General features: G+C 48.5%; 1 protein-coding gene across 2 annotated transcripts in view; it reads right to left on the bottom strand.

Moving 5' to 3' along the window:
- LOC135804694 (protein FAM13A-like) overlaps nucleotides 1-21,879 on the bottom strand; it is a 39,298-nt gene extending 17,419 nt beyond the window's left edge. For both annotated transcript variants that reach the window (XM_065318624.1, XM_065318625.1), the window contains exons 1-21: nucleotides 21,114-21,879; nucleotides 18,031-18,142; nucleotides 17,139-17,243; nucleotides 16,634-16,782; nucleotides 16,096-16,159; nucleotides 15,676-15,715; nucleotides 14,438-14,523; nucleotides 13,480-13,537; nucleotides 13,186-13,279; nucleotides 12,469-12,497; nucleotides 12,030-12,090; nucleotides 11,380-11,442; nucleotides 10,659-10,924; nucleotides 7,904-7,969; nucleotides 7,439-7,489; nucleotides 6,848-6,898; nucleotides 6,345-6,609; nucleotides 5,965-6,086; nucleotides 1,846-2,002; nucleotides 1,479-1,537; nucleotides 475-673 (exon numbers count right to left, since the gene is read on the bottom strand). In XM_065318624.1, coding sequence (XP_065174696.1) covers nucleotides 475-673; nucleotides 1,479-1,537; nucleotides 1,846-2,002; nucleotides 5,965-6,086; nucleotides 6,345-6,609; nucleotides 6,848-6,898; nucleotides 7,439-7,489; nucleotides 7,904-7,969; nucleotides 10,659-10,924; nucleotides 11,380-11,442; nucleotides 12,030-12,090; nucleotides 12,469-12,497; nucleotides 13,186-13,279; nucleotides 13,480-13,537; nucleotides 14,438-14,523; nucleotides 15,676-15,715; nucleotides 16,096-16,159; nucleotides 16,634-16,782; nucleotides 17,139-17,243; nucleotides 18,031-18,142; nucleotides 21,114-21,155 — 2,139 coding nt within the window. In that variant the 5' untranslated portion in view covers nucleotides 21,156-21,879. The remainder of the gene's footprint in view (nucleotides 1-474; nucleotides 674-1,478; nucleotides 1,538-1,845; nucleotides 2,003-5,964; nucleotides 6,087-6,344; nucleotides 6,610-6,847; nucleotides 6,899-7,438; nucleotides 7,490-7,903; nucleotides 7,970-10,658; nucleotides 10,925-11,379; nucleotides 11,443-12,029; nucleotides 12,091-12,468; nucleotides 12,498-13,185; nucleotides 13,280-13,479; nucleotides 13,538-14,437; nucleotides 14,524-15,675; nucleotides 15,716-16,095; nucleotides 16,160-16,633; nucleotides 16,783-17,138; nucleotides 17,244-18,030; nucleotides 18,143-21,113) is intronic.
- Nucleotides 21,880-25,397: the final 3,518 nt, after the last annotated feature.

Raw genomic sequence — 25,397 nt, 5'->3', positions numbered from 1 at the left:
GTGCACGGGACAGCGTCACACAGCATACAGCATACAGCATACAGCGCACAGCATACAGCATACAGCGCACCGCACACCCAGCATACAGCATACAGCACAAACAGCATACAGCACAATCCGCAGTAGATGTTGCTATTCAGCCACTCAACCTGATCAAGCAGTTAGTGCCATACCAGCAGGTTTATGTTACAATTATAGGCTTTCAGCAGGTTAGAACATTTATGCTTTAAAACAGCTTAGTTGCCAAGTTGACAGATTAGTGTGTTAGCAGAAGTTGCAGAATCACTACCCATGACATGACATCAGTTAGACACAATGCAGTTCAAAATCACCTGGACTGAGACAACCACGATGACAACTTGTCCAACTCCAAATCAATTGAAAACCAAGCAGCAGGGAATCGCTGGCAGAAATTGGTACCCTAACAACTGCATGTCTACAGTGACTAAACAGTAAGCAGGGCACATTGCTTACATTCATAGAGGGAATGGAGGCCAGGCGTTCCCGGCCCTTTCTCGATAGGCTGCCATTACGCCGAGGTGGACCTGCAGGTCGTTCTCGTGTCAGCGGCTTGAGAACTTCGGCATTCTCTGTCACCTCGTCGAACTTGCGGCCTGGACCTCTTATGGTGGAGACTATGGCACCGTCCGGTGTATCGCCATCCACGCTGGGCCTATACACATGAACACGCACGCAAAAACACAATGTACACACATGCAAAAACACACACGTGCGCGCATGCACGCACACACACACACACACACACACACACACACACACACACACACACACACATACACACACACACACAAACATACATACAATGATGCAGTTCTTGGGTGTAGAGGATCCGACTTGGTTACTGATGCTAGTGTGACACTGCACTACACAGCACTACACAGCACTACACAGCACTACACAGCACTACACAGCACTACACAGCACTACACAGCACTACACTGCACTACACTGCACTACACTGCACTACACAGCACTACACTGCACTACACTGCACTACACTGCACTACACTGCACTACACTGTACTACTGATCGTACTGCCTACGAGCCATGACATTGTACAGCAAACTAGTGCACATCAGAAGACCACTGGGTCCAACTGAGCAACACGGATATCAGCCATCCAACAACAGTATTCGGACCACTAGCGTGCGTTTGCTAACGCCAAGAAGGAAGAAAGTTAGCAATCACATTGTCATAGACCGCACCACAACTCTTCGTGAAGTGCAAGTAACAACGACACATAATGCAGGTGTTACTACTCTGCTAATCAGAAACGGACTAACGTCTACCCCCGCAACAAATACAGGGCACACACACAACAAATACAGGACAGACACAAACAACAAATACAGGACACACACACACACACAACAAATACAGGGCACAGACACACACAACAAATACAGGACAGAGACACAGACATACACACATAAATACAAGTCCAGTGGGTACTTACTTCCTGCCCTTGGGCCTTTGTGGAACTGCTGGGCGCTCCTTCTTTTTCTGGCTTCCATCCTGAGCATCATACCATGCAAGAAGACAATGTGTTCAGCTTTAATATGGTGTTTGATCTCTCGTTGAACAATTTTTTTGTTGTGACAGCTGTACTCGCTACGACCTACTTATCGTTCGCCCGGGATGCCGAATGAGATGAGGGAATTTTTTTAATTTCCAAATGAAAATGTGTCTACTTGTACAGCACTAGTCTATCAGAAGGAAAATGTGTAAAGAAGACGGGAAGGACATCGGTAAGACTACATCTACCATTTTTCCAAAACTGTCAGAAACAAAAACTAGCTATTTATATGGTGCATTTCACTTACCAGCCCAGTGTCGGATGCATCACCAGTCATATTCGTCCCTTCTTCTGCGATTGAGCGTCCGTTCTGATCCGTGCTACGCATGCCCCTAGTGGCCTGGGCCTCCCTGCCCACGCTCAGTGTTGTTTCCACGCTACCTGATCGCCGAGAAGGAGAGAAACTGCGAAAAAAGAAAGCATGCAAGGAGCACAGGCTCTCAGGATTACAAAGACAGAACTACAGTCGTCATCACGTTTTAACCCTTTGCTGCCCACGCATACTTAAACCAACACACGTCTATCGGTTCGACAGAGTATTGAAAAAGCGACTGTTCTCAGCCGATTCCCGGCCGAATCGACTCGGGTTTTTTTGTCCTGCTAGGCGTAGACTAGGGGAAGCCCGGGACATCGAAATCTATGTGTCGACATATACATTGTTGAGCCAAAATTCCTTGAGCACGCGAACTACGCTCCATGTGCGCTTCACTCAAATCGTGTGTCAGCTGTTTTTGACGGAGGTGAAAGTTTGTCGGAATGGATGTCAGTGATGCTCTCGCCTTGGTCCTGGCGACCGACAACGAGTCAAGCGATGATTTCGTAGGTTGAGAGCGAGGATGAGTTGTTGTCGTCTGAGGTGGAGGAGGAACTGGACCTTGACCTAGATGACGATTTGAACATCACTAGTGGCAATGCTGACAGTGATGATATATTTGAGATTGATCGGCTGAAAACAGCTCTGCCGCCGAAGGCATTGGTGATGATGAACAGTCGTCAGAGGATGAGGACGAAGGCCCAGGACCAACCAGAGGCAGCCAGAGAGGTCCCGGACGAGCTGCAGTGAGAGGTCGAGGACGTGACGGACCAAGCGCACGCGGACGTGGACGTGGAGACGGAGCAAGCGCACGTGGACGTGGCGCGCGCGCGCGCGCGCGCGGACGTGGTGCCGCTGCACGAGACCGTGGCGCACACGGATGAAGAGGTCGAGGAGGTACCGCTGTCCCTTCTGCAGGTGCAAGAACTCTGGATGATCCGGACAACCATGCTGTTCCGAAGTTCTCCCATCAGCCTGCTCGGCCTGTTGGAAATCATCTTCCTCAAAATTTCAATCCAACCAAAGAAATTGATTGACTGTTTTTATTTCCGCTGGAATTTGTAGGAAAGTTTGTTGAGTTCACGAACCTGTATGCTGAGCAGCACATTGTGAACAGGCCCTACTATGCCACAGATGGGCAGAGGGCACCAAAATCACTCCAGGAAATTGAGAATTTCCTGGCTTTGCTAATCTACTCCGGCTTGGTGCACACACATCGCAAACACAGCAGAGAGACGAGATGGCAGGAGCGATAGGCCTCAAGAAGCGGAAGGATTTCAGTGGTCCCTGTTCTGCCAGTATCGAGCCTGGGAGGGTTACAAGCCCGCTGCGCCGCTCGCACAATCCCGGCTCACCGATTATCACCATCCCCGGAATTTGCTGAGGAACGTTCGCCATCCCCGCCAGCAAAGCGGAAATCACCACCGCCGGAGGATCAGTCTCCCGTCCCTACGCCGGCATCACCACCTCCCGAGGATCTGTCTACCAACCCGACACTGAAGTGGATCGCCACCTGCTGATGTCTCTGTGACTCAACCAGACCTGATAGAATTAAACATTGATGATTCGGATGAGGAAATTCTGACCGATATAGTCTAAAACCAGTAATGTTTCTTCCTTCACGCATTGCTCCTGCCTTGGATTTTTTCTCAGAATAACACACAGAGACAGGCCTACCACGGTGGCGCGTTCAACGGAAATCACGTACACAGGGCCCTTCAACCAGCAGTGATACAAGCTCTTGTTTCCGCACCCATGTCCATCATCGGTAGCAGGTGCCCATCACTTACTGATGACACAAAGGTCATCGTGGACCGATACAAAGACCTGCTGTCGACATACTCCGAATGCACAGCTCTCTTCAGCCACTGCAATTACATGACGGATGAAGAAATCACCTCATTGCAGTCGAACATGAAGCTGTGTCGCGAGCACGTCGTCAGTAGACAGCTTGGGAACATAACTCCAAAACTGTACCTCCTTGAGTCTCACGTAGTTTCCTCCATCAAGCGTCTCTGTGTCGGACTGGGGATGTTGGCTGAGCAAGGTAGCAAGAGCATACATGCCAAATTCAACACGCTCCAACGCAACTACTCCTCCATGCCGAACAAGCTGGATCGGTTGAAGGCTGTGACCGCGGCATGCAGCATCTTGTGTCAACGCTGCCACAGCATGAAGCCTTGCGTCCAGCATCAAAGAGGAGAAGAGCTACAAGTCAGTCATAGCCAGGTAAGTACTTCCTCCGCGTCATTAAAATTGTCGCTTCCCAGAGCGATTTTTCAAATTTATTTTGTCCACTCGAAGGGCAAAGAAATCAGCTAGAGGCAGAGCATTGTCGACGGACCAAGCTTTAGTTTGTGGCCTCCCGCTTCGCTACACTTGCAGCTAAGGTCGACGTCTTCATCAGAGTTTGAGGCAGACCCTTCAGCACTCAACAATACGCTGAACAAGACGCGCATTCAAATTCAGGTCAAGAAATTTCGTTTTCAAGCGATTCATGCCTCCACGTGGCAGGCGATGACGCCAAACTAGCATTTTTCAAGTACACTGTAACGACCTTCCAGCGGGATAGGGTGAGCAGTTCCGCACCTTCTTTCTTGGCAAGCGTTTCGCTGATTTTGTTGGTGTTTTCAGACCTCCTACCTTCGCAGCAACATGCGCCACACGTAGCACATTTTAGGAATTTGAGAACACATTCTTCTTGCCATCGTCAACTTCAGCATTTCGAATTCAGGAGAGATACCAGGATTCTTATACCCGAGCTTTCAGTCTTGATAAATGCCCACACGAACGATGTGGGACGGCACGAACTCCAGAAAAACAATACGGGCCCTGGGGCGGAATAGTGCAGAGCCCGATGAATTTGTTTGGTGCGGAAGAGAGCTCCGACAAAGTCCGAGGCCACCACGGCTTCAGTAACAAGCAGACATTGCGCAGGAAGGGTCGCACCAATGTTCGAACACAGAAAACAGCGATTCCGACAGTCTGACTAAGACGAACAAGTCACAAACATTGCAATGTGCAAAGCAACAATTTTAATGACGCGGAGGAAGTAATAGTTTGAGATTTGCTTCTTCTCCACTTTCTTCATTGTTTTGTCCAGGCAAACATCAACTGCGGGGAGAATATAGTTATAGCTGGTAAAGATAGAAACGCTCGTCAACAACTATCGTTCTCTCTCTCCCTCTCTAGATGTAGTTCTTGCCGTCAACTGTCGACATGTTCTTTCTCTCTCGAAATATTCTTCAATAAAATCAGCTGGGCTCTTTGCAAGATTCATTTCAATTTTTTCATTCCACGCAGCGCGGCCAAGGCGGCTGTACCGCGTTTTACTTCGGTTTCGGCGGCATAGAAATTACAGAAACGGAACATGTTTCAGGGATGAATTTACTGTCATATTTTTGCATAACAGTTTCTGCTGTACAAAATCACAATTGTGTAGCAGTCTTTGATTTTGATAAGCATTTTTCTTTAAAGGTTGGATGTTTATCACATTATCCTTCTTGAGAGTGATGCCTGAAAGCCCATTTGCAGAAAAAATAGCTGAAGCATACATGGGCACCCAGATTGAGACTCGAGTACCTGCACCACATACACTGCACTGTATGCATGTTACTTGACAGCGCAGGCTAGGCATGGATAGTCTGTATGTATCGCAATTTTCTGCGAGTCACGGTGACTTTTGAGTAGCAGTAGATCAATTTTGCGTCGCAAACTGCGATGCGATACAAGATAAATTCATTCCTGTGTTTACAACTTTCAGCGAGTGTTTCAAAATCCGTACTGTGAACGCGGTCAAATGCCGCCGTATTTATAAATGCATCGCGAGCGACAGCCGCGTGAGATTGGCAGACTCTTTTCCCAAGAAGTAATATTCAAAAGCACACTCGTCCCTCCAACTCATAATGCACCCGGGTGGGGCTACTCGGCTGACTGGTTTTTCGGCAATGCATTGTTACAGGACCGTACAAGGATGACTTGTAGCGATAAACAATGTATTTGTATGATCTTGTCATGGCATAAAACATTGAAGCAAGCTTTGCATGATCTCACCTATCCACCGGCTGTGCGGCATCATGCCTGCTCACGTCCTCGGTTTGGATGGTGGGAATTGCCGAGGTAATCTCTGCTATGGTTGCTCTGCCTGGCCGATGGTTGCCCCGCAGTGCAACATCCTGCACACACGCGATGGCACGCACACAGTAGGAAAATAACGTTGTGTTTTGAGTGTTGCATGGAAGTAATATTTAACAGAACAGCAGCTATCACACTCACAAATGAAGCTAACTGTTAAGAGGAAAGAGGAGAAGGGGACCAAAGTCAGATATTATATTCCAGTAGCACCCGCCCTTCAAGATTCTTCTTGAACACCAGCAGACTGTCTGATCTTGCCCACTACCCAGTTTTAATTAAACACACAAGCAATCACTCACGTCCTCTTCACTGTTACTATCCGGCGAACCATCCGCAGCGGAGTGTTTGCGAGGCACAAACAGTCTGGATGACCCGGTGGACGTGTCCTGGCTACCATCGCCATAGCGACTGCCCGGTGCCATGATCTCAGCCATGTCCTCACCGGAGAAGTGATGAATGCTGCCGCTGCCAAGGCTGCCGATTGCACTCTCGTCGCCGTCGTCACCGATAGACATTCCCAGCAGCTTTTCCCGGATCGTATTCTCAATCACCTCATCGATCAGCCTGCACAGACAAAGCACAGACAAAGCACAGAGATCACATTGTAGCAGACGCATATAAATGCCGGTTAGGATTCGACTCTGATTCGTGTGACTGCCCCAGCTGTGCAAGACTACTACTACTACTACACATAGTATTTAGTAGCTAGTGTGTGCAGGTAACACACTGCAGGTCAGTAATACTTTATGCTAGAAGGAGAAAGTCAAGAGAGAAAGCACTGCACACTGCACACAACACTTACGCATTGCTAGTGGGAGTGACAGCTGAGTCCGGCACTGGTGTTGTCACGACACTGCATGCAAAACAGTGACAGACATACAGGCACACAGACAAAACGATGCGGGCTTGCAAAGTGTTCACAACAGCTCAGCAGCAGCAGCAGCAGTAGCAGCAGCCGAAACAACAAAGTAATGCAATACATGTTACTGACATAGAATCTGCACTCTATATTGAGTACAGCTCACTGCACATCACATGACTAAAGCTCAATAGGGTACGACTCATCATCACCAGCGCTGGCACACATATAATTATTATGATATGAACTTGGCAATCTGTGGAGGTACAAACAGGCGAAAACAACAGCGGAAGAGTGCCCAGGTGTACCGACAATGCGCCAAACAACAGCGGCATAACCCGGGGTGCATTCTATGTGGTTCCTGACTATTCGGACACGACATGCCTTGTATTGGACAACAAAAGTAAAGCGCTGTTTTGCAACCAATTTTGTGGAAATTCTGATTCCCGAGCATGCATTGAACCACTACGTCCCCGAACAGCCGTTACAAACACCGAGCACTGCAATAAAAGCTGCAAGCAAGGGAGCACACACCTTCCACTCGGGGACCATGGTGAATCTGCACGCCCATCATTGTCCAAGGCACTGCATAGGGAACAAGACAATCCAGCAGTGTGTCAATGAACAGCAGCAAACAGACATACAATCATCACCTGCACATGTACATGAAATACATCTACATGACATTCCTGCTTAGTTTCATAACACTTATAGCCAGTCTACTGCTGGCTACAGAGTGAACACCACCGGTGAACGAGGGGTTATCACACTTTTAGCTACACTGTATCTGAACCGCCCCTCTCGTAAACAACGGGTGCGCACCGGGTCCTGTGCAGCCCTAGACCCGTGAACACTGGCCATCATCATATGCAAGTTGTGTAACAGCTACATCCTAGCGTATCACAATGTGCTCATTACCCACAGACAGCAACACTGAGGACAACGAACACCACACTCAGACACTTTCTCAGCGACACTGACACTGACACTGCCTCATACCTCAAACCAATTCCATTTGGCACAGTAAGTAACGCTCCATCACCATTTGCCGAGTCCGTCTTGTCCCTGCACAAGAGTTCAGTTAGGAAAACAAGACGGAGATGCATACACTCAAACCGTCGCAACACGATATGGTACCATGGTGGGTTAGGGCAAGATAGGGCTAAGGTTTGGGTAAGGGCTTAGGTTTGGACAAGGGCGTAGGTTTGGGTACGGGCTAGGCCAGGCCGAGCCAGGGCTTCGGTGAGGGCAAGTTGGGGCTTACAATGCAGGCCAGGGTTAGGGCTAAAGTTAGGGATAGGCTATGGGCTAAGGTCAGAACTATAGTTATGCCCAGGGCTAGGGCTAAGGTTTGATAGTAAGGGCTAATATTAGACTGATAGAGGTAAAGTTTAAGGTCAGGGCTTACATGTAGGTTAGGGTAAGTGCTTAGGTTTGGGCACGGGCTACCTACGGTTAGGGTATGGGCTAAGGCTAAGGTGAGGGATATGGCGGGGGGGGGGGGCTAAGGGTAGGTATGGGCTAAGGCTAAGGTTAGTGATAGCTTGCATAGACCCTGGTCCTACCGGTAGGACCTACCGGTAGGACCATCATACACAGACATGCCACACTGGCTATATACCAGTGTCTTCCATAAAATTGAAACCACACACTACATAGAGCCATTCGGTGAAGTTCTGAAAATTTGGACGCGGTTGGAGGAGTACTACCGCAGGCTACCATGGCAACGCCCATGGAAGCGGCAGAACAAAAGAAGATATATTGAACAATAAATAATGTAAGATGAGCATAGCAGGCTGACTGATGTAAGCAATGCATTATAACGACCGTGTCGAATGTTGAATTGCCGGGTACCATGGCAACGCCCTTGGCAACAGTAGAAAAAAGGAGTTATAATGAAAAATAAATAATATAGATGCAAGCATGAGCATAGCAGGCTGAACACACGTTCACTCAGTGTGGCAGGCCATGGACGATGTGGTATTGAAAGCACGTACGTCCCGTGGCAACAGTAGAACGCCCTTGGCAACAGTAGGAAAAAGGAGTTATAATGAAAAATAAATAATATAGATGCAAGCATGAGCATAGCAGGCTGAACACACGTTCACTCAGTGTGGCAGGCCATGGACGATGTGGTATTGAAAGCACGTGCGTCCCGTGGCCGGAGAGCACATCACGGCATTCGGCCCACACGTGGAGCAATAGTAGCTCGCCTTCCTGCCCGAGTCGCGGACATGCCTGCACACAACACATTTACGCTGTGTGTGTGGCTTGCCGCTGACCTCAGACAGGGATACCAACCGATGCTCGGTGCCGTCAGGCTGATCTGCTTCAGGTTCCGCAGCACCTGTTTGACTTTGCGGCTGCTGCGGGGCGTTGTAGCGGATCAGTTGCTCCGCAAGACGAGTGGTGAATGCCGAGTGGGTGATCTTGTCGAGGCCACAGCAGAAATGGGAAAATGCAAGGTAAGCATTTGTCTCCATGATGCCAAACACTGAGGCATACACACGATGGTGCCAGGTGTCCGTGCGCCACACTTGCTCCAGAGCCAAGCCATCCTGCCGAAGGTGGTTGTGCACATCAATGGAAGGCGCGCCATCGTGGTACATTGCCACCAACTTCGGTCGATCAACTGTCTTGAAGTACAGCTTCAAGTTGTCATCATACCGCTTTTTCTTGGCAGGATCTCCGGCAAGAGTCGTCCCGCACGTGCTGACAAACGAATGCACCTTCCTGTCGCGCCATGCCACGGCATTCAGTGCTATGCCGTCCCTCTGCGCGGTTGCGGACACGAAGCGGCCTTTCGGAGAAGGACACATCGCGGACAGGAGCTTCAACGGGAAGGCTGTGTGCGCCGTCTTGACAACACCCGCAAAGAAGAGCCCATGCTTCATAAGAGCGACTGCTGTCTTGATGGATGCAAACCAGGAATCGCCGCACACGATTCTTCCCGAGCCATGCCATGTATCCGTCAGTCGCAAAGTTGTGGCAGTTCCAGCACCGAACTCTTTCTGCCACTTCTTGGTAGCCATGGTGTCTTTGCCCTCGTTGATCTCCATCGCAAGCATAATGTTGGTGGACGCATCAGCAACGGACTTAATTTCGCAGCCTACACCTTTCGGCTTCCGCTTGATTTTGATGACTGTGGGCATCCCGCCAATGTCACCACCACGACCGTACCAAGCAAACATTGACTCGTCCACCGTCAATTTGTGGCCGGGCCGGATTGAAGTCTGCCACTTCAAATTGCACATGTCGATGAGGGGGCTCACAATTTTCCAGCCGCGCCTGGTGTCTCCGCTGACTGGTGGACGAAAGTGCATGGCAGCAAGAATTTCCTCAAAGCGATTTGCTCCCATGCCGTATCGACGTCCGAAGGCTGGTGCTGGAAGGAGACCCTCGGTCACACTCCAGTGGTCACGCCGTTGGCAACGTACTGGACACAGCGTCATCAGGTAGAGGAGACCTATCACCTTGTAAAACTCAAAATTTGCACACAATGAATGAATTGGACGCCTGGATGCTGTTCTTTCCGCACGAGGAAATGGATGAGATAGTGAAGTGCACAAATGCTCACCTGCGTGACAAGCGGAAATCTGTAACCCGCGATGAGTTTTGTAGCCTACCCTTAGCCCCCCCCCCCCCCCCTCCACCCTAACCATATCCCGGGATATGGTTAGGGTGGAGGGGGGGGGGGGGGGGGGGCTAAGGGTAGGCTACAGTTAGGGTAAGGATATACAGATATTATCCATACCTTTCAAGTGATTTGTCGAGATAGACACGGCGTATGACACCAGGTGAACGCGGTGCAGACACATGTCGTCCATGATGCTGATGCGGTGAAGAGCCATTGCCGCCTCCAGACACCCACCGGTTCATCCTCCTTGGCCGCCCATCGTCAGCCTGCTCTAAGGACAAGCTGCGCTTGGGTGACATCGGGTGGTTCACGTCCGAGCTGTCGTCGTCCCTTTCCAGGGCTCCGTCACTGGAGTGGCGACCATGCTTGGGGCTGCTGCTGGCCTGAAGACAGCAGAATGAGCAAGAAAAAAACACATACACACCATGCACACATACACACACACACACACACACACACAAACCACGTAAACAGGACGACGGGCAGCCAGATATCAGCAAAAACCGACACGCAGAGTTATTCTAATCACGACCAACATACAGTAGTAGCTTTGCCCAGCATGGACAGTGCCAGAAGAAGATGACACTAGCTAATGCCATTAGTCATGATGGCATGCATGTGTGCACAGCAGCAGCAGCAGCAACAAGCCATATTGCACAATGCAAATAAATCATGATCGGAACCAAAAAATCCTCCTAAAGTCAGCAAGCAAAATTACAGGAGTATACACACACGCACCGCACATATGCACACGTGGGCACATATGCACACGTGTGCACACATACGCACAGAGCCTGGGATAACTTAGCAGTAATCCTGCACACACACACACACACACCTCCTGTTTGTCGGCCTTGTACTGGCGATAAGGCTTGGGCCTGTTCGGAGGCGAAGAAGCATGCTGCCGGGTAAGTACACAGGGGGAAACCAACAGACCAGCACTTATCACGAGAGAAAGTGGGCAAGTGTGCAATTGTGCTACACATATCAGTCAGTCGTCGGATCTCACCTTCCATGGGACCTGTCCGCACATGAAGATAGCTCAACTAAACCAACACACTACACACTACACACTACACACTACACACTACACACTACACACTACACTCTTACAGACATACACATCATTGGTAAGCAAATGGAAAATTAGTATCCTACAGTTACCCTACTGCTTCGGCTGCAGTGAATACCTGTATCAAGGGACTGAACGGTGTGGCCATCCATGCCCCGGCACTATTCAGGGATCAGGAGTAATTCGTTTTCTTTCGCATTGCCCGTTACAGATGCTCTCCAGCTTCAAAGATAGGCTAGCTTATGCACTGGACCAGTCCCTGGATATTCCGTATCCACCATGTAGTGCAGCCTTTCCTGGCCTGTGGCGACTTTAAAAGGTCTACGTTTGCTGCAGCACTGCACAGATTGTCGTGCAGAAGCAGGCCTCAAGGGACGCTGCTGCGATTTCTACTTTCTAGCCAAACTGTGACTTACCACTTGCGGTTTCACGCGTAGTACACCTCCCACTGGTGACATTGGAGAATTGACCTCTGATCTGCACAAAACATGTTCAGCAAACACAGAAACGTCAAGACGTTTAAAGGACGTTTTGCCTCCTAGGAAACTACAATACTCGAAATAATTTAAACGCATTCTCGTAACAAAGTATTTAAATCATGCAAGTCCCGTGACTTTTAAAAGTGACCATCCAAGGTAAGTTACCAACAATTTTATATTTTTTGTTTTCAAATCAAAAGTTTGAAAAAGAACAATAATTATTGGACCCAGAAACCCCAGACAGTACCTTAACTAAGAGACATAGCAACTAATGTTAGTGTTCTGGATGTCTTTTTCTACAAGAACGAATGGGGTGTTCCACCACATACTCATCAAAGACAAGCAGAAAGCAAACAGTGCAAATGCAGCTACATACTTATGATAGGCAGACGCTGAGGGAGGCTCCTGGGAAGGACAGAAGGTTGGAACAATAACCCAAACACATAAACGCTCAGCAAGAGTGCAAACGGGAAAGAGAGCGCACGCGCACTCGCATACACGTACACACCCCTAGTGTGTGTATACACATCATCAGAGAATCGGGTAGGGGTTGCATGGCGTGGACACATGTCATCCGCTCTCAAAGGGCTAGAGGAGTACTTCTGTTATAATGCAATAATTCTGATTTCAGATGAGTTGTCTTAGCCACTTGAAAAGCGGATTTTCTGTCCTCCAATAGTGTGCTTAGCTGCAAGTTGTGCTGGTGGGACCATGCATCATTATAACGTCTTTGGCTACGCGGGCAAAATGTTCATCAGGTACAACACCATGCCATGGCTTCCGAGCAGGAGCATTGAAACCTCAATATCTAATAAAGCAAGTCGGATGCTTGTCCCCTGAGTGAGCCACTGGGAGGGGGGGGGGGGGGGGCATCTCTGATTTTCATGTATAGACATCGGTTAGCTCCCGGCGTTACACAGCTTTAGCCTGTTGTTGCCAGGGTTTCATTGCAATGCTTACAAAGTTCAAAGTGTATATAAGGCCGACAACAGGCCAAGATCGGCTCTCAGGTCTCGCCCAGTTGCAAGTCCTGTACCGTGTGTGCCAGCGGAAGGTGCTGGCCCTGGCCTGCTAGCGTTACAACAGCACTTACCCCAAAGATCTCCTCGTAGCGAGACACAAACTTCTCCACGATCACGTTCGTGCAGGTTTGCTCTTGCAGGCCCTCCATGCCCTCCATGGTACATCTGTGGGCAGCCGCCGCCAAGAACAACAGGGAGGTGCAGATTAGGATGCGGACAAGCCGCAATGCTATCAGTGAGAACAGCATGCTCGACTTCCAGTCACACCGGTCACAGTATCTCATTAACGTTGGGCACGTAACCAATCCCGGAATTCAAGCAAAACTTTTTTTAAGAGAATAGATCTGGTCCTGCACGTGGCTTACCTGAACACATTGGGACCAAAGACTATTCCAAGGCCTTTCGCATTCATCTTGTTGTTATCTACAAAAAAAGTCACAAGACATCAAAACAGTATACAGTAGTTAGGAAATGAACAAACATCAGGCACCTCACAAGCAATATGTTTCGAAAGTTTTTCTACCAGTATGCTTCCATGCCTTCTTGTCAGGTGGAATACATGTACAGGCAAAAAGAAGAAAAGTAACAAGAACAATGAACTAAGTACAGCAGAAGCGTGAAGCTACAAGCTGTTCATATTCACACAAAGGAAGCCTAGCCCATGCCAACAGAAGCCTGTTACATTCACACGTAGGCTGTTGGGTAGGTCGTCCACAGCCCGCTAGTTATATATATAGAGTATTTCGCTCCTGCTCTTGTAGCAGTTGAGCACTCTTGCGTGGGGTAGTGCCTTTGCTGTTTGCGTTATGCAGAGCTCACTGACTTGTCAGTTTGAGCACTCTGGCAAGGTACGTTCGGGCCTGATTGGAAATTTTGATTTCCATTGCTATCAGGTTCGGCCTCATTTTCTCTGTGCTGCGCTGATGAGTTCAAAAAGAACGAAACAGCATGCTGTCCGCAGATTGAGTATATATATATATGCCCATTGTTTGTCTATTGTTGTCGCACTACATTGCACTCCTGTTAGATTTCTACACACTTGCACGTTTTTGTCATTCCCTCCATGCGGGTGAGGTTACACATGTTATTGTTAGGGTGTTGCTTCTGGATACTCTTTGTCGCGCTGTTCTATACAGCAAGGTGGCACGCATTCGGACACGATATAACGCAACCGCTGCTAGTAGAGCTGGGTACAACGAACACTGTGACCTGTGTCAACCTGTCTAGAATTGCATTCAGAGCATGATGTGAGCAGCTTCCATACTCATGTTACGTCCCGTGTCCCACATCTATAACTTAAACTACGCAGCAGCCACAACATACGCTCATGTTCCGCAACCGTGTCCAGGAAACTGCAGAGGTACTTGAGAATATTACGATTGGTCAAGGGCAGGATGGCGACGAGACTCCTGTGTTACAGAAAACACAGGTACACAACATGTTAACTAGACAGAGCACACAACATTTTAACAACACAGCGCACACAACATTAACGCAGAGCACTGGGCCGATAGAAGAAACAATACTGACAATAGAGACCTACTGAGAAAGAAGTGACATTATCATAGTACACTGAATGCTGCTCAGTGAAATCCAGCCGCGTCACTCAAGCACAGCCGCGTCACTCGAGCACAGCCGCGTCACTCAAGCACAGCCGCGTCACTCAAGCACAGCCGCGTCACTCGAGCACAGCCACGTCACTCGAGCACAGCCGCGTCACTCAAGCACAGCCACGTCACTCGAGCACAGCCGCGTCACTCAAGCACAGCCGCGTCACTCGAGCACAGCCGCGTCACTCAAGCACAGCCGCGTCACTCAAGCACAGCCGCGTCACTCAAGCACAGCCGCGTCACTCAAGCACAGCCGCGTCACTCAAGCACACGCCGCGTCACTCAAGCACAGCCGCGTCACTCAAGCACACGCCGCGTCACTCAAGCACATGCCGGGCGTTGCGCAGCCCTAGACCTGCGAACACTGGACTGTGAAATGGTGCAAGGCGCAAACTTGAGCGACGCGACTGGATTTCATCGAGCAGGACTGCAGTATAACAAAAGCTTCAATGCCGCACAGCATTCTACAATACTGTTCAATGCCGCACAGCATTCTAAAATACTGTTCAATGCCGCACAGCATTCTAAAATACTGTGCGAACATCGTGATGAGTGTAACTTAAAATACCTACCTAGCCAACACCTCACAACCAAGGATGCCTCCACATCTAGGACACTTGTGTTCAATGCCGATTGTTACCATTAAAAACGTGTTAGGTAAGTAGTTATGTTGTGCAATCAGGCCCCCTACCATGTATAGACATGTGTCCTGTCACAAGGGTGTGCATGATGGGGGGAGGGGGGGGGGGGGGGGACTAATAGCTTATACAAATGCAGAGAGATGTATGGCTCCATCATTCACTAAGCAATTCACTACATCAAAGTACATGTACATACACACAGCCTAGACAGCTAGCGGTGTGCGGCACACTATGGTCCACAAGAAACACCAACACAGCGACAGCACAGCACAGCACAGCACAGCACAGCACAGCTAGCTGCAGGTCTTACTTCAGTTCCTCAACGAGCTTGTCGTCACAGCCATCGCATTCTAGATAACACAAAAAGCATAAATAGCGCACGCACGCACGCACGCACACACACACACACACACACACACACACACACACACACACACACACACACATATACACACACACACACATACAAACACACACACACACACGCACATACATGCATTCAAAGAGGCAATGCAATTGACAGTGTTGCTGCTCAGAACTGGTATATATCTCTCCTTTGTGGCAAAACCCTATCACTGTAGCGACTAGAGTAAATGTACCACCACATTATGCATAGAGAGTCTAAACAGGTAGAAAACTCACAGTGAAATTTCAAGTTTCACATGCACTTGATAAGACGCATGTCCAAAGATGCTATCTACTATGATGTATAAACATTTGCGCTCCTTACTTTTGCTACCTCGGATGAACATTGAATGCTGATAGCTTGGTATAAGAGGCTCCGGCAACTCCCGCTGAACACAACACAACAACAATGCAAACAACATGCATTGGTCAAAACGCGTATCACGAATTCATGATGCTTCAAGACTACGCACACCACTCAAGCTACACACACAACATGATAGCACGACTTGCAACCAGTACAATAGCAGTGACAGCCTCGATTAAATTATAACAACAGCTACTAGTGGGTAAATCCCCTCCCCACATGTACTTCTGAAGGGCATTGGAGATGACCAGGCCAGTCACACCCCGATTGTTTTAATATTTTACTAGCTTATTTGTTCACAATCATGTCTCGCTTGCCAAATAAAAGTGATTTACACTATAGCCTGCGATGACAACTAAAGAAAATAAGCAAGCAGGCACACAGCTGGCCTTATAAAAACGTTTGGAAGTGTACTTTTATCTCCGTGATGATCAGAATCAGAGAAGAAAACGCCAGCAAAAGCCCGTTCTTTGTTAATGTTTGCCACACACCCTACCAAAAACTGCTTCAGTGCGCCAGCCACTGCGGACAGGTCTCCCATGAACTGCTCCAGGTCAATGTCACCACCTCGATCGAACATGGTCTTGATCTTCTCCACAACTTTGGCACTCCCACTGACTCTGAACAAACCCTGCTCATCGAGTCCTGCAAAAACAAGCAGTGACAAAAGAAACAGGGAGCAAAAAATTGAAGCAAAGCCAGTGAACAGACCAAAAATCGACTGAAACGTGAATGACACGTTCACATGATGTTGGAAACATGCCACCAAGTGTTCACACTGGCCTTAAAACTAGCATTGCCCAAGACACACCATGACTCCTCCGAACTAAGCCTATTCTCTATAAAGTAATCGCTGGTACCGTGCTGTTACCGGAAAAAATCAAGGATAGAACACTGTGCGAGGCATGGTAACCAATTTCGCTGGCAGCCCAATCAGCTGTTGCGACTCGCCGAGTGGCAATGGTAGTGCGGTGAGACAAATAAGTGCCACCTGGCCTTACCATGCTTGGTGATGAAATCGATCAGCTTGTCCATCACTACTGGCACGACAGCAACACGGCCAGCTTGAATCATGAGCTCACCGAGTGGCACACCATACGCTGCAGCTGAGGAAAAAAGAAAGAAAAAAAGACAGGCATGTTAAAGCTTCGTTTTATGTATTGCAGGTGCATGGAGAATGTTGATGGCTACTTCACTGTTGGTCTGTCCCAAAGGACAATCGCGTTCTAAAGGACGCTCATCTTCTCAGCTAGCCATATCGCTGCATGACCAAGTGTACACATTGGATGGCAACCATGACAGCATGGCGCACTGCAGACTTCTGGCACGCCTGCAGCATGGCGCACTCCAGACTTCTGGCACGCCTGCAGCATGGCGCACTCCAGACTTCTGGCACGCCTGCAAACTGTCCACAACATACACTGTAAGAGCGCTCAGAGAAAGCCAGCATACCTGACGGGACGGCATAATAAGGCCCGGCTGGGGAAAAAGAGTGAAAACTGCATGCTCAAGTCCTGCTCAGAAGTTGACTAAGTTAGTTGAACACGTTTCTGTTCATGTTGCGACTCGCTGCCTACTGGGAATGCGTAACCTACCAAGAGGCTGGCTTGAATGCGGCTACTTATTCGTGGAATCTTTCTATCCTCAACGACTGGGCGGTGGGTCTGATCCACACACATCTACCTCTTTAGGATCTGCACCTCTGACGTCTTCGATCTGAAAGAGCTAGTGACGCTTCCAGGGTGCAGAAAAAAATCGCATGACTTCGCATGCAAACTATGCACCCATAGGATGCTTTCTCTACCGGCAAATGCAGACATCCTAACAAGTAGCCACCACCTTCAATGTTGGCTCACCACGCTACACCAAGTTGAACAGCCGACTGGAACTCACCTCCATTTTGTTTCCGCTTGCCCATGGGTGAGGCAATGATCTTTTTCATCCTGGCCACGGTCTGCTGAGCGAACTGAACTCCATCGTGGGCGGAAAGGTGATGGCTGGAATCCTATTGCAGCACACAGCAGCACACAGTGACCAACTCTCAATCACTCCTAGAGTGCTGCACAGCATACTAAACTGCAAGAACAGCAATTGAGACACAGCTCCACACCGCCGCCAGTCAGTGTTCAGCTTGCCAGGAAGCAGTACAGCGGAGAAAACGTGCAACACTCCGTATGCCCCAGGTTAGAGCTGGACGAGTACGGATATGGGTATAACGGGTATAGCCGTGTGACAATGCATTGCGGTGCGGTCCGTGTTCACACAACCAATGTGCATAAAGGTACACACACACACACACACACATACACACACACACACACACACACACACACACACACACACACACATACACACACACACACACACACACACACACACACGTGCAGCACACTCTCAACGACATTCTCTAGGATAGGCTGTATACAATCATGTACATGCCGGAGCAGCACAGAGACCAGTACTATACTGGAGAGTAGCATTCATCCACTGGCTCTTGTTTTTTTTCCCAATGATCAACGCCACAGTTAGTTTGAAACTGGCTAGACTAGTCCGTAGTTGGCATCGAAACAAGCACACAGAGTCACAGATTGCTGCATATGGCCAGCATCTGTTGTACAGAATGCAAATTCTGTCAAACGTCGAAAAGACGGAAGAAATAGCAACAGCTAACACCTTGTATTTCCCACATTTCCCAAATGTGTGGTCTAATCTCCACTCTTGCCAAGTCTCGGAAACTACATACACCAACCTGGTGGAGTCAATGTTGATGTCATAGAAGTAATTTTATTTACAGCAAAGAAAAGGACCAAGGAACTACAAGTTACGCTATAATGCCCACTAACACCGCCAGTCACAGTAGGTATCGGTGATAGCGTGGGTGTCTGAAAAACGACTTTCTATTCTTATTTCCGATATTTCTTACACGCGATAAATCAAGTGTGACATATCATGTGCATGTGTGCAGAGGCAGGATCTCTAGGAAGATCATCGTACATGCAATGACTATTTTATATTATGTAGTGTTACGGTGCATGCGGCTGGTCATAGTCACATGTGACATAGGCTTACCATGTGGCTATGCAACATGAGTTACATGACCACAACAGTTGAACCTGCAGCACTACGACCCAACGCGAGTCAGATCGGAACTGCATTGAATGGATATTATTACTACAGGCGATATACTTTGTACTAATCTGGTATGTTTTGCTACACAAAGTCCATTCCTAGGACCGATATATTCTACTGTACGATAAAATTGCTTGTAAGAATAAATGTGCACTTGAAATCCATGTTATGATTATGAAAACATGAGAGTTCATTCTTGTAGGCAGTATATTCTTTTACACGACCATGCTATAACCGATACGCACTGTACTTGACAATCAGCTCAAGCGATAACAATTATAATTATGACGTGCCTAACATTGGTCTTGCACCATCACATCACCAATGCGAATAGCGGCGCGCAGCAGTTTGTTCAATATTAACAGATTGCCGCTGAACTGTGTCAAGTGCGAAACACCGTGCACGGTGGGCAAACACACACACACACACACACACACACACACACACACACACCGCAGTTTGACAGACACGAAACCTGGTTTTGGCAACTACCGGCCCATGGAATCAGCTTCTCATGGTCTTTGAAAGCAGGTGGTCCGCGATTCCAGGGCAAACCGGGCATATTTAGAATACATGCCGTTCCGAAACTGGAAAGAAATTGGGTCTATTGGCCAGGTAGTCACTTGGTTGGGTTTTTACCTGCTACTGTATGTGTGGATGTGCGATGTCCGTGTCTAAATTTCCTTCCCAATAGCCTCGGACCTGAAACTGATCCAGCTAGCCGATAACTGTTATGGATGCGAAGAGGATGTTACGCGGGTAGAAACGCGGGTAGAAAAATACAACAACTAAATGCACTGTGAGCAGTATGTGCAACATCACAAAACACATTTACAAACAAGATACTTGTGCAGCCAGATGAAGCCATCTGCGTGGAGCAAATCACCACACAGTTTAGGAGCTCCAGGCCAGGAATGAGAGAAATGACATTCTGTGTGACAGATCGCTACACCACAGAGCCCACTCTCCAGTCCTATTTTCCACACACTGGCCGCCTATGCATATGGACCCATGCCATGGGCATTGCCCAAAGATGACACCACATGTCCATAGAATGACCAGTGAAGTCTGAAAAACAAGATTTATGGAGAGTTGCTAAAAATGATCTACCAGTCCGGCGACACTACGGCATCACCAGAGTCCTTGCACAAGGAACAGGAGCATTGCCATTGGACATTATTTGCAGCAGTCACAAACATACTGTCTAGGCTATCAGTGTTGATCTGAGTGCAGGCGCTAGGCAAGCGATTGCCAAGTCTGCGATACTCATTTCACGCTGCCACGAACATGGACACGCGAAGATTATTCTCTCATTTGCAATATCTGGGCATAAAATAATCGGGCATGTGTGACTGCTATCTACCTGGTGCGAGCGATGCAAATGGCAAGGAACTGATGTTCACACGGACATTGTAAATCTCTTCCGAATAATTGCTTGACGGCTGCCGCAACACCTTGACAACCGCATTTTCGAGGGCTTTTCGCACCCCAGCAGCGACCTCAGAACAGAAACAAACCCGCCAGCTAGCTCTCGAGATCTGCCATCTCTCTTATTTTACTCGATCTTCCCCCATTCCGATAGTCTTTGAAATGATACAAGTAAGTTAGTTACTACAAGTACAACATACACGCAGGGTGACAATGGGTGAATATACTGACAGGACAAGAACAATGTGAAGGTGTGCATGAGCTGCTGTCTACGAAGGGCTTGTGGAGCTCGGCAAACAGTACTAATAAGTGACACAATCTCATGCTGCTCCCTTTCCCGTTTCCTCTACAAAACTCATCAAACTAGGCACCCATACACACAACATTGCTATGGCGTCAACGTCGTGTCGCCGGCATACCTCTTTAGTAAGTCCATGCAGCTTAGGTTCCATTCCAGACATCAGCACAGCCCTTGCGACACTTCTCCAAGCAGCAGTGGAACACCGAACGACTGGCAGGTCCCCAAACAGCTCGCTAACTACACCGCAGCTCCGTTGCGCTCACAACGCTTACATCCAATCGCCAGTAGGAGTAGATCTACGACAGGAGTAGCAACTGTTTTCCAGCGGTTGCTGGTACTTCCAACTGTCGTGGCAGCAGCCCGTGCCACCATTCGATTCGTCGCACGGCTGAGAAACGAGTACGGCAGTTGCTAACTATGCACGCAAATCAAGGTTAGCCGCATGCATTGCATTTGCAGGGCCATGCAGGGCCGATGGCTGATGGGTAGACAACTCACCCTACTACTACCTACTCGGCTACTGCACTGCTCGACACGGTCGTCGATGATAAAGATCGTCCCACTGGAATCAAAATTATTCGCTCCGTCGACAACACACACACACACACCAGTGAGTTAGCAGCACGGGACTCGGGCGCACTCGCACATAACAATCTCACAACGCAGCCATGGCCACTGCACTGGCAGCGCCAGCAGCTTCGGTCGCCCTGGTCATCACACAGAGTAGATCTACACCCAACACAGATGGTAGGTCGGCGGCAGTTCAGGTCGACATCGATCGGCTCCAGCACTCGTTTCAGTCTTTCACAGCCTGCTGCTGTTGCGGTAGTTCCCGAGGAAGAGAAGCTCCACTTCATTCAGATCAGATCCGATACTTGGCCATGATTTTTCAGAATGTCGTGCTAGTATCCGATTTTAGGAAAATCTATGGTCACGTCACATTCAGGTGAGGCTAGGCTGCGCTGAGTGCAAAACAGCTGTACTACCACACGTCTACAGCCTGTAGTGTAGAGTGTAGTGCTAGTGCTACGCATACCGGTAGATCTACGCTCAGTCAGTGATCGTTTGCGAGAACGAGAGGTGTGATCCGATGCATGCACTGTGAAGTGTGATCAGGTGATGTCTGATTGACAGAAACTGACACAGTCAGTGACATACTGCACCCACGTAGCTCTACACAAGTACACATACTAAGTAGTTGAGCGGTTATGGCATGTGAAGCGGCGCGCGTAGGCCGAGCGCTATGCTAACTATCTCAGTATCTTCCCATCTACATACTAGTCTATGGTCGTATGGATCTACTCACACAGAAGTAAGAAGTCGCTCTGGCCTCGACCTCGCTCTACTTCGCCGGTTTGGTGCTTTTGAAGGTGCATGTCTACTCGTGCCGCCAGAAACAATGCAAACAACGCAGTGAATGCACGCATTTCTCATCATCAATCATCTAGATTGCAGTGATCGCGGTCATAATGCGGCCCTTTTGCCCCCATGCTTGCATAGACTGATACTTTGAGACATTGATAGTGGTAGAGTCTGTTGACGAACCAGTCCGACTGTTGTCAGTTATGTAATTTTTGTACTCGTAGATCTACTCCTCCCTGCTGCCCTGCGTAGCGCGGTAGATCTACTCCTCCCTGCTGCCCTGCGTAGCGCGGTAGATCTACTCCTCCCTGCTGCCCTGCGTAGCGCGGTAGGTCTACACTGTCACTGGGCCAGGACTGGAGTGGTGGTTGACAGTCTGAGTCTGAGTCTGTGTGTGTGTGTGGAGTGTGGAGTGTGGTGTGGTGTTTGGAGTAGGACGCACCGACGTCACGGGTAAATCTACGCCGACACATTGTGCCTTGACAATGTGTTTTGTAACCGGACTGGTCAAAATAAAATAATATTATCGTTGTCGTTTAAAAATTCAATCTGCTTTTAATGTTCTTCTTCTTTGACGCCTCACCGACCATGCATGACGACCTCTACTGGCTCTAGCCTAGGCGCTAGGGCCGGCTGGGGCTAGGGTTCCCGGCTACAGCCTGCGGGCAGGCGGAGCCGTCATGATGATACTGACATGCGCGAAAGACGGAAACTAGCATCATCTTTCATGTGCTCAGCTGTTTTGTGTCGTTACACATGACACGACGTGTCGAGAGGGCCCGGAGATCCGGAGAGGTCATGATCATCACTACAATACTGTCAATAGTCATCAGGATCTCTAGGAGTGCAGAAATCTGAGTTGTCGCTTGCTTTTCCATCGTTACTCAGTCGATACGGAGTTCTCGCGTAGTAACAGTATCGCACCAGCGCTCACTCTCCTGAGATACATGTACATGTAGCTCGAGTCGACAGTACATGTAGGCACCTTTCGCATTTGCTACGAATCGAATGCGAAACGAAAGTTTAATTTGGCTCGTAATCGTTTCGTTGAAAACAGATTCAGGTTTCGCAAGTCGTCATGCAAATGTGCATGGCAACTACGAATCGAAAAACCAAGCAAGGCTTCTTTATAATTATTATTGTACTGTGTGGTATTAAAGTTGTAGCAAGAGGAAAGTCTCGCTCTTGAAGTCTTCCAGGCTCCAGCCAAGCTAGCCTTTTTAGAAGCACATGTACAGTGAGTTGTGCCTTCAGTTGCGCTGAAAAGTGAAAGTACAGGACTTCTGCATAGGAAAGTACAGATCCCTGACATTTTTGGCTGCTTTTCGGAAGAGCCTTCAAAAACCGACACTGTCCGAAAACCGGACGGTTTAGCAGCACTGTAGATGGTGGTTTCGCCCAAAATAATTATAGCAGCGACGTCAGCATCATACAGTGTACTGACTGTAAGAGTAGCATCACTAACGCGCTGGTGGCCATGTTTTTAATGAAAAACTAGCGGGGTCAATACAATAATAGCGCTAGCAGGGGCGATCGAGATATCAGACACCAAGAGGGTGTGCGGAGCAGGAACAGGTGCTGCTCGGAAGAAGACTCAATGCATTGTTTGAGGTTGGGTTGTGATGTCGGTAGGGAGTGAGTTGTAATGGGTGGGGGCGCTGTTGATAGGGAATCTCGGTGCCTGTTTGTGTGTCACGCGGCGAGTGCGATGGAGTAGGTCCTCGTCTGTCGAAGGGTATATGGTTGGTGTTGATGTTGTGGTGCAATATGTGGCTGTTGCAGATGTGGTGATGGATGTCCCATGCTAGTAGAGCTTGAGTAGTGAGCTAAGAAAACAAGAGTGGGAAGCTTTGCGTGATGCAGGAGGTAACTGTGGTGAACTAGTGCAAAGAGGGGAATCCGAAGGCATAATGCGAATAGAAACTTACTGTGTTTTGTTGTAATCCTGAGTTTCATGGAAATTGGGTCTGTAATGACTGGCCTTGAGTTACAACAAGCAAAGTTTCTCGTCATTGTGAACTTGTGTATGCACCTTACATGTACTTGTAGTAAGTAAGTTGTACAACAATTCCCTCCACTAATTCGTTGCATGCACTTTCGCAGGGTGTGGCCTCCATACAGCCATAGTGCCAGCCAGTAGACCTACTACTGGAGTCTACCATGGTCAACGTGAGATCAATGTGGGTTCTGTATCACCACATAACTTCATAAGGACCGGGAATGCAATGAGAAACTTTACTACGTACTTTGATACAGAACCCGTAGAGCTACTGATCTCATGGGAATTATTGTTACGTAGAACCTTACACAGCACTCAGTAGTACTTCTTCCAGCTACAGTGGCAGTGGCAGTGGCAGTGACAGCCGGCCTGCAAGTGCAACACTACAATTGTAGCTGCCCTCTTGACCAAGACACTTCACTACGTACATGTATGCCGTGGTATTAGTACTACATAATACAGTATTAGATAACCAGGGCTAACACCCATGCGGTTCAAAATAATGGTCGCAAGACCAGGGCTCTGCCAACTGTGGATGGTTGTAGTACGGTCACTGTTTCCGAACACAGTGATCCTCTGCATCAGTTGTTTGCAACATGCTGTCAACCAACAGTCACAGTACAAGCTGATGCATTCACGTATACACAACGACTACACGACTAGATCATGGGCTTGGAGTTGGAGGTCAAAACGCGGCATGGAATCAGTTAGCATTTGGCGGATATTGCTCGAAAAGCAGTGAAACTGGCAGAACCGTACATGTACAACCCTTGTGGCAGGCACTTCCTTGAGTTCTGCTCCATTTCTCTATCCACAAACCAAACGTGCATAAAACGTACCAGAAAAAGTACCAAATGTTTGCCAATTTTCCTGCCAGCAATATCCATGATATCCGCCAAAGGCAAAAGCTATTATTGCGAATTCAAATAAAAAGAACAACAACAACAACTAACTTTCATCAGTTTTGCAGCACATCCCTGCAGGAGCCACGTAACGTGTGCTAACTGGTGTACGTGACTGTATAGTGTATATACATGTACA

This window comes from Sycon ciliatum, chromosome 1 (genome assembly GCF_964019385.1).
Source record: "Sycon ciliatum chromosome 1, ocSycCili1.1, whole genome shotgun sequence".
In the NCBI taxonomy this organism is placed as follows: Eukaryota; Metazoa; Porifera; class Calcarea; order Leucosolenida; family Sycettidae; genus Sycon; species Sycon ciliatum.
This window is presented reverse-complemented; position numbering and strand designations above follow the sequence as displayed.